Raw genomic sequence first — 10337 nt, forward strand, 5'->3', positions numbered from 1 at the left:
AGTTTCACTGTGGGTGGCAACACAGCCCCTTTTTTATTATTATTAACTTCCCATAGGAAGTTATTGTAATGGGTCCGATTTGTCAAATTGAAAATTTTGACATTTCTCAACGTTTCAAGGTCCCTAGAGTCGAAATAAAAGATTTTTAGAAAGATGTCTGTGCGTGCGTGTGTACGTACGTTTGTACGTCCGTACGTCCGTACGTTCGCGACGTTTTTTTCGTCGTCCATAGCTCAAGAACCAGAAGAGATATCGACTTCAAATAAATTTTGTTATACAGATAAAAAGGCAGAAAGATGCAGAAAGGGCTTTCAAGAAAATTGCGTGGGTGGTTTTCTTACCATAGCAGTTTGAAAAAAAGGTGAAAATTTTGGTTAACCCTAAATATCTTACGAACCAAAAACGCTAGAGACTTGAATTAAATTTTATATAATAGACTGTAACGTGATACCAAACAGGTATATTTTTTGAAAAAAATAAATATAACGGTTTTTTTTTAAATCAATAAAACTGAAAAAAAAAATTTGTCACCTCCAAAATTTTACGACTGAAATATGATTTTATCTCTAAAACAATTTTGTGCAACGAAGAATAATGTTTTTGACATCTGATAAAATTTTGAGCAAAATCGCATTGACAGTTTTTTTATAAAAAATAAAAATCTAAAAAAAACATTACTCAAAGTTCGTAAAAATTGAATATCGATTCAAATATCTTTTCAAAAACATTAAATTTAGGCTTCAAACTTATTTTATCTTATAAGAAATATTGTTTTCAACATTCTGAAAGATTTTGAGAAAAATCCAATTGACAGTTTTTTTTACAAAAAATAAAAACCTAAAAAAAAATGTATAAAAGTTGGTAAAAATTGATTTTCGACTCGAATATCTTTTCAAAACTTTGAGATATTTGCTTTAATTTACTTTTATCCTTCAAAAAATCTTGTTGTCAACATACAATCAAAGTTTGAAAAAAATCAAATTGACAGTTTTTTTTACAACAAATAAAAACCTAAAAAAAAATTATAAAAGTTGGTAAAAATTGATTTTCGACTCAAGTATCTTTTCAAAACTTTGAGATATTGGCTTTAATTGACTTTTATCTTTCAAAAAATCTTGTTGTCAACATACAATTAAAGTTTGAAAAAATCAAATTGACAGTTTTTTTACAAAAAATAAAAACCTAAAAATAAAATGTATAAAAGTTGGTAAAAATTGATTTTCGACTCAAATATCTTTTCAAAACTTTGAGATATTGGCTTTTATTTACTTTTATCTTTCAAAAAATCTTGTTGTCAACATTCAGTTAAAGTTTGAAAAAAATCAAATTGACAGTTTTTTTACAAAAAATAAAAACCTAAAAAAAAAATGTATAAAAGTTGGTAAAAATTGATTTTCGACTCAAATATCTTTTCAAAACTTTGAGATATTGGCTTTAATTTACTTTTATCTTTCAAAAAATCTTGTTGTCAACATTCAGTTAAAGTTTGAAAAAAAATCGAATTGACAGTTTTTTTTACAAAAAATAAAAACCTAAAAAAAATATATAAAAGTTAGTAAAAATTGATTTTCGACTCAAATATCTTTTCAAAACTTTGAGATATTGGCTTTAATTGACTTTTATCTTTCAAAAAATCTTGTTGTCAACATTCAATTAAAGTTTGAAAAAAATCGTATCGACATTTTTTTTACAAAAACTAAAAACCTAAAAAAAATGTATAAAAGTTGGTAAAAATTGATTTTTGACTCAAATATCTCTTTAAAAATTTTAAGTATTGGCTTTAAAGTAATTTTATCTCATAAGAAATATTGTTGGTAAAATTTAAAAAAATCGAATTGACAGTTTGTGTTACAAAAAATAAAACTAAAAAAAAAAAAACAATACTAAAACTTCGTAAAAATTTACTTTCGACTCAAATAGCTTTTCAAAACTTAAAAATATTGGCTTGAAATTTATTTTATTTCACAGAAAATATTGTTTTCGATATTGAGTAATTTTTATATAAAAATCCAACAGTCCGTTTTTTCATATAAAAAATAAAATCTACAAAAAGAGTACTCAAATTTGGTAAAAATTGATACGAGTACATAAAGACAAACTTTTAAGCAAGACAAATCGACAGACGTTATGGGAAGTTATCAGTGTGGGTCGCATCCCAGCCTCTTTTTTTATTTTTAATTTGAAAAATTGAAATAAATATTTCCATAAAATGTAAGATTAATTAATATGCACTCAAAAAATGATTCTACAAATAAAATACACGAAGTTTTTTCGCACGAACTTCTTTATGTATACAAAGAGAGGGAGGTTTTTTAAATACATTTTTAATATATAAAAAATTGTAATTTGAGTTTAAAAATGTGTGTAGTTTGCAGTTTTTAGATCTAATTCATATACTTTTCGCCTTAAATTTCGTGCAAAAATAGAAACCATAATCGAGATATCGAATTTGTTTTTGAAAAAAAATTGTATTGTCTGTTTTCGTCTCCGGTTTTGAACCCCCAACGCGGTTTAAAACCTTTATTTTCAAGTTTTAATTCAAACGACCAATGGTTAGGGCTGTAGAGGCAAGGACAGGAAGACAGGCAGGTCGACGGTGGTTAACCCACGTTTTTCGGCTTCTCTACCATCATAATGTCATGTTTGATTAAAATCTCAAATTCAAATTTGTTAACTTCGCAAGTAAGAATACTCATTAAATTTTTTGGAAGTCCAGTACACAACTTGATGTTTGATATTTCAAAAACTAATTTTACTTGATCTTGTTATTTTCAGATGTATTGATCGAAAAATGTTATCTTTAACGAAGTTTTTAAATTGTGTTGACATAAAGGACCTTAACTTTTAACGTCGAAAAATTTAAATTTTGTAATTAGAAAAATCAGACCGATAATAATAAACATCAAACAATTTAAATTGTCGCAAAACAATTTCTGTTTTTAGAATGTTTTGAAAAATCTTATACAAAGTACATACCGTTTTTTTTTAAATTAACTTTGGAAACGCAAATTCTATCTTCGTTTTGATTTATTAATTTGCAAGGTATCTGTTGTCCATTGACCATGTTCACATAATGATGATAGTCCAGACAACATAAAGTAACAAAAAAAAAACATTACATCCAAACATCCTCTTACAAGCACACGAGTAATAAAATATGACCTTAATGACTTTCTCAATATTATCGATTTATTTTTATTTCAAATAAAAATTCTCTCTTTTTCTGCAAGAAGAAAAAAGAAATGTCTCAATTCCTTGATTCGCACGGATAAACAAAATGCCCATAACACTTATCATTCGCCTAATACGGCTATAATTTAACCCTTAATCAGGGGTCCCTCTTGAACGTTCCCCATTACATAAACTATGATATACTCCTAATGTCAGATGCAGAGATTTGTTTCCTATTTCTTCTTTCTATGAAAGCTGCCAAAAACAAACAAAATTCATTATTCCAATTCACTAAACAACAAAATCTTTATAGGTTTTGGAAAACAGAGTTAATCCTTTCTTGCAGGATGTTTTTTTTTTGTTTGGATTCTGGAATTGGCATGAAGCGGGCAAACCTTCGTTGCCATTGCCATCTCGGCCGTTGGTGTATGCTCTTTGAAATCGAAGATGACTCGAAGTTAATAGGATTTTCTTATAGTTGTAGAACACACAGGACACGTATCATCGAGTGGCTGTTAAGGAAATTGTTTTATCAATATTGTTACCCTTGTTATCAGATCAAGATCCAAAAGCTGTTTGTGACTGACCAGAGCATTGGAAAATCTGTGAAGTAATTTTAACAGAAAATCGATTTTTTTAATAACAACAAAAATTGTATGCTTAAGATTATTTCCTGACGCACAATAAACTGATTTTGTACGTAATGTGTAAAAATTGTGAAAATTGTTATCCATTAAGTTGCCTAATCAGCCATATACAATTGCTGACCCCCACTACCAGCGGCACCATTTAAACATGACTAATGGACTATTCAACGCAATGCCAAAGTCAAATGAAAATTGGATAAGCTAAACATTTATAGATCGTTAGTTGTGTTGTTTAGTTTCAGCAAGCAGATGTTAGTGGTAGTCCTCTTCATTGTGAATGGGAACAAACGGAAATGTAAGCCTATTATAGTCCTGGAAAATAATCAGCAAAATTGACCATTTGTGGAAAAAAGTCTTTCGTCATGTAATTGCTTTAAATGAGAATTTTTGTTCTCTTTTATTGATCAATCATCTTATTTTATATTAAGAAATAATTTTGGCATTATTTGTAATGAATGTAACCACGAAAGTGTTTCACTGTGATAAGGTAGGACACATGTATGATATAACGTATAACGTATTTTTAGACTGTTACAATTTAACTTACTTATGAACTCCTGGTTGTTACAACTTTTCACAATGGCCTAAGTAATAAAAGTTCATTTTTTTAGAATGAGGTAGTGTCAAAACTTACCTCATTCTTAAAAAAAAGCAATCAGTTCCAAAATATCACTTTCCCACAAACCATACTATCCCGAATCATATAATGCCTCAAATGCAACTAAATGATCACATAAACTTTCCCAATTACCATAACGTTTCGAATTACACAATTGTCCCAATTGACAAACTGTCTCAAAGAGAACACTTTTCCAAGTAACACAATGTCCCGAATTTCTGATTAACCGTAATTATGCACACGTTTCGAAATTGCACACTATCTTCAATCATATAATTTTTCAAATAACCTTCACTAATAGTCATTGTCCCGAATATCTGACTTTCACACATTGTATATATACTGTCCCAAATAACACAGTTCGAAAAATGTTGCCCTATACAAAAAGTTAGCCTCTATTCTAAATATCACAATGTCACAAATATCGTACTGCTCCTAATTATACAGTAACACATTGATGTCCAAATATCACACAGTCCCGAAGTAGATGTTTTGTTTTTTCCTTTCCATATTTTATTTTATCAAAATCTTAAAACTATCTTAAGGCTAGATACAAATTCTTGAAAAACTAGCGTATCTAAAAAGCTTAAAAATATGTTACTGGCCCTATGGGGGTGCTCTTAGTTAATCCATTATCTTATAACTACTGCATTTTAGCTCTAAAAACAATTTTAATACTAATAAATATGGATTTCTAATAAATATGTTTGAACATATTTTTTCTTCATGAATTTTAACACAAGTCTGTGACAGAAATGCATTTCATTGAAATCCGTCTTTTAAACATCATATGTTAGGGCATATTTTTGCATATTTCAGTGAAAAAGTATATTTTTGCATTCAAAAGACATATTATTGCATATTTTTACTTTTTTTGTAAAGATTGTTTGGATTTCTGATGTTTTTGACTACTAAAAATAATTGCAATATCTTTTTTAGAAAAGAAATCCATTGAAGTTGAAGAATATATAATTGCTGAAATTTTAGCATTCAAATACGCTCTGATCACTTCTGATGACATTCAACGGAGCTTTACCATGTACAAAAGTGTTTTTTGATTAAACAGACAAAGCTTCCTTTTCAAAAATTTGAGTGAAAAGTTAGTTACTTACTACAACAAAAATTTCTAATAAATTTTCTTATTGATCGCTGACATAAAAAAATGTCTTTTATTCAAAATTGAATTTGCTTTTACTTGTTTTGTTTTCTTTCTTAAATAATATTGTATGTGTGCGAAGTTGATCTATTCGCTATTAAACAAATATAAGCATCATTTACATTTATGGAGAATATTTTGAGAGCATATATTTGATTTTTAAGGGTATATTATAAGCGCCTAAAACTAGTTTTTTAGGACATCATACTTATACTTATTACTTATTACTTATTACTTTTACTTATTACTTATTACTTATTACTTATTACTTATTACTTATATCTATACTATTATATAAAAGCGAAACCATTTAAAAGTTTGTAACGAATGATCTCAGAAAGTAGTCAACCGATTTATTTGAAATATATTTTATTATTTTCTTTATTGTTATGAGATTATTTATGGCTTTAATTTTTTTTCATTAATTATTTGTCAAACTTAAATATTATTAATTTTACATTTTTTGTCCATTTTTTTTCATTAGTTGACTTATACAACAACTCATATCTTAAAACCTATACAATAATCGACAAAGATTAGCATTGCTTCATAAAGTCAATATTGTTGCGCAAATTTTAAGCCTAAAATCACTTCTAAGTTAAACATACAACCTGAGAAATAAATAAAAACATATTATAAAATTATAAACTTTTTGAATTTATTTTATTTATGAAATTAGATTTCATCACAATCGCACGGTCGCTGCTTTGTTTCATTTCATTATCATTCCAACATTTTTAATTTTCTTTTCTTCCTTCTCTCTTAATATGTGTTCCATTCAATAGTTACGTTTTTTCTCTTACCTACATACCTACATATTCAATTTTTCTGTATTGTCTTTGTATATATATTTGAATAGTACTATCATGAAGAAGGAACGCTCGACCTGACATCTTTTTCCGACTTCCTAAACAATGCGTTCCACATGTTTTACAAGTGGAATGTATTGGGGTGGGGGCAAACATGAGTGAGAATTCCAATATAAAATAATAAATTTCCAGATTATTAAAAAAACAGAAGATAGAGAAGAATGTATACAAATTCAAATTAATTCAAATTAATATACAAAGACACAGAACAAAAAATAGTAGAAAAATTAGAATATAAACTTTTTGTGGTTGCCAATTAGAAAAATTAAGGTTTTCCCTATTTTTTTCGAATCATTTTCATATGAGACAAATATTTTTAAACCATGATAATAATAGTGCGAACATTTTTAAATTAATATAGGAAGTTATTGTAATGGGTCCGATTTGTCAAATTGAAAATGTTGACATTTCTCGACGTTTGAAGATCCCTAGAGTCGAAATAAAAGTTTTTAGAGAGTTGTCTGTGTACGTGTGTACGTTCGCGACGTTTTTTCGTCGTCCATAGCTCAAGAACCAGTAGAGATATGGACTTGAAATAAATTTTGTTATACAGATAATAATGTAGAAAGATGCAAAAAGGGCTCTCAAGAAAATTGCGTGGGTGGTTTTTCTGACAGTTATTTGAAAAAAGGGTACATATTTTGGTAAATCCTAAATATCTCACGAACGATACCAAACAAGTATATTTTTTGGAAAAATTCCAATTAACGTTTTTTTATAATACGAACAAACTGAAACTGAACTCTCCTTTTTCCTAAGAACGCAAGAATTAAGAAGAAGATAGTGTAGTAATCTTTAGCTATTTGTCCGTTTTGAAACAACCAAAATGAGGGTAAGGAAAATAGTAGGTTCTTAAACTAATTTTGTTACCTTTTTGGTTAAATATATTTTTATTTAACTTCCTTCCATTTTTATCTACGCAACAACCTGCCAACCTAAACAAATACTATCGTACTTATTCATATACCTATTTTAACTCCAAAAGGATAAATATAGAAAAATATGTTTTACAATAGGTAAACATGCATAAATTCTCATTTTTTCCAATTTTAACACAGTTGTTTCGCACTGCAAAATATTAAAGAAAAAAGTCTGAAGCTACTATTAGAAGGTCAACGTAAACGGTCAACGCGTTGACACTTTGACGTAAAATAGACGTCATTTGCAGATCTACAATAATTAAAAACCACACAATAATTACGTAATATGCTTACACTGTACCAATTTTAACATTCTTTCACACCCTAATATGAAACAAAATAAAAATAACGTTGGCTTAAATAAATATTATTTTGTCTAATCGTGTGATAATCAACATCTTAAGCATTGACGCTGTGAACGTTGACGGTGCGTGCGTTGATACAGAATATTTGCATGGTTTTATGACGTCACAGAGCCAACGCGTTGACCCTTTAAGTTGATTGTTTAATTCTAGCTTGAGCCATCATCATCAATTCCAATTACGAAACGACTTAAGTCCTAATAATGCAGCTCAATACACACCAACCTCCTTAATACTTAGCTTTCTACATACCTACATAACCCACCCACTCCTTAACATTACATTACAATAAAAAAAAAAAACAAATTTAAAAAATACCTACATCGAATGTATTTGCTATGGAAAAATTCAAAATATGGCAACGTAGCATTGTATCAAAACTTAAATTTGAAAACGTTGCTTTTAAATTTTCAGATTTCACAAAATTAGAAAATCTAAAATCAAATCAATACAATTTTCGGCTAGCAAATCTAAAACACATACAACTAAATGTATTGTATATGCATATCTTCTATACATTGATAGGTATGAATAAAACAAATCTCAGGAAACGTTGGCAACGACTGATTTTTGTTTACATTTGAGTAATTTATTTTATTTATTTATTTCAATATTTTTATACTTCCAGTCGCTCTTTGATTCCACACCAAATTTCCGTACACACAGCGCCCTCTACATCAGTACGTGCAGGAAAATTTACCAAAACTGAATTCGGAACAAAAACTTGCTTTCAGCCAAATAAAAGAAAGTGTAGATTTACATAAAGGAAAACTTTTTTTCATAGACGCGCCTGGAGGTACTGGTAAAACCTTTTTGATTAATCTTTTACTAGCGAAATATAGATCAGAAGGTAAGATTGTTCTTGCCGTCGCCTCTTCTGGGATTGCAGCAACATTGCTTAGTGGAGGCAGAACTGCTCACTCTACGTTCAAGCTGCCAATTAACATCATTGCCCATGAAGAAGCAACATGCTCTATTTCAAAAACCACTTCCATTGCAAAAGTATTCCAAAAAGCGGACCTTATCATTTGGGATGAATGTACGATGAGTAATCAAGCTCATATTGAGGCTGTGAATAGACTCCTTAAAGATTTAAGATCATCGTCAAGACTTATGGGTGGAGTCACAATGGTTTTTTCTGGGGATTTTAGACAGATAATGCCAGTGATTCCCAAGGGTACTCGAGCCGATATTATCAAATCTTGCGTTAAGTCGTCTTCTATTTGGCGATATGTACAAAAACTTTAACTTAAAATCAATATGAGAGTAGAGCTTACTAACAACACTGATACTTCTGAGTTCGCGTCTCTACTTCTAAGAATTGGTGATGAAAAACATACTTTCATGGGTCCAAATACAATTGAATTAAACGAAAGCTTCGGAAAAATTGTGTATAGCACAGAACAACTTATTCAGTGTGTGTATGGAGACCTGAACGCGTTAGAATCAAGACCATTTTCTTGGTTTTGCGAAAGAGCTATCGTGTCACCAAAAAACTGTTCAGTGGATGAAATAAACAGATACGTGCTTCAGAATCTTAAAACGGAGTCGCATAAATACAATGCAATTGACACTGTGGTTGATGATAATGATAGTGTGCACTACCCTCATGAGTTTTTAAATTCACTCAACCCAGCAGGCCTGCCGCCATATCAACTTAATTTAAAAATTGGTACACCAATTATTCTAATAAGAAATCTCAATCCTCCGAATCTGTGCAATGGCACACGACTCCAAATCAAAAAGCTATTAAAAAATATAATACAAGTCCAAATTCTTACCGGACCCGCAGTAGGAAAATATGCCCTGATTCCCCGGATACCAATGATACCAACAGATCTCCCTTTTCAATTTAAACGTGTGCAATTTCCCATTAAACCATGCTTTTGTATGACAATTAACAAGGCTCAGGGTCAATCGTTTAAATTTATTGGAGTCGACCTTAGGGAAAATGTCTTCTCTCATGGTCAGCTTTATGTTGCTCTTTCCAGGGTAGGCTCAAAAAGCAACCAATGCATACTTCTTCCTCGCAGTAATATAACTGCAAATATTGTTTATCCGGAGGCTTTGAAATAAAAAAATATTTATAATATGCACAAACATGAACAAACTCTTTTTTTTCAAGTGTGAAATCTAATTAGATACGGTACGTTTATACATATAAACTAAAATTAATATTATTGTAGAAAATATGCTCAGTCCCATTGAGAAATTTTTCATATGCTAATACTAATATTCAAAAAATGTTCGTGGTTACAATTTGCTAAGCAACGCGAGCACGGGTCAGCTAGTAATATTATAAATGCGAATGTAAGTTTGTTTGTTACGCTTTCACGCAAAAACTAGTTAAACAATCACCATGAAACTTTGCACATACACTCTTGAAGGTATTAGAAGTAACATAGGATACTTTTTATTAAAAAAAAAATTAAAAAACTTTACGAAAAATAAGAAAATTGTTTGTCAAAATATCGTCAAATTTAGCTACTTCAACGCCATCTAGCATCATAGTGATGAAGTTTCAACCCTGAATACTGTAATACCAACCCACTGTATTACCGACGGTGACGACAATATCTAATTCAATATCTAA

General features: G+C 29.6%; 1 protein-coding gene across 1 annotated transcript; it reads left to right on the forward strand.

Moving 5' to 3' along the window:
- Window positions 1-9004: 9004 nt before the first annotated feature.
- On the forward strand, window positions 9005-9870 carry LOC129944758 (ATP-dependent DNA helicase pif1-like). The gene has a single exon (XM_056054422.1). The coding sequence runs from the start codon at window positions 9005-9007 to the stop codon at window positions 9818-9820; it is 816 nt and encodes a 271-aa protein (XP_055910397.1). The 3' UTR covers window positions 9821-9870.
- Window positions 9871-10337: the final 467 nt, after the last annotated feature.

Source organism: Eupeodes corollae, chromosome 2 (genome assembly GCF_945859685.1).
Source record: "Eupeodes corollae chromosome 2, idEupCoro1.1, whole genome shotgun sequence".
In the NCBI taxonomy this organism is placed as follows: Eukaryota; Metazoa; Arthropoda; class Insecta; order Diptera; family Syrphidae; genus Eupeodes; species Eupeodes corollae.

What these genes read in the sequence shown, in the direction of transcription:
- LOC129944758 (XM_056054422.1), top strand. Translation starts at nt 9,005, where the DNA reads ATGAGAGTAGAGCTTACTAACAACACTGATACTTCTGAGTTCGCGTCT.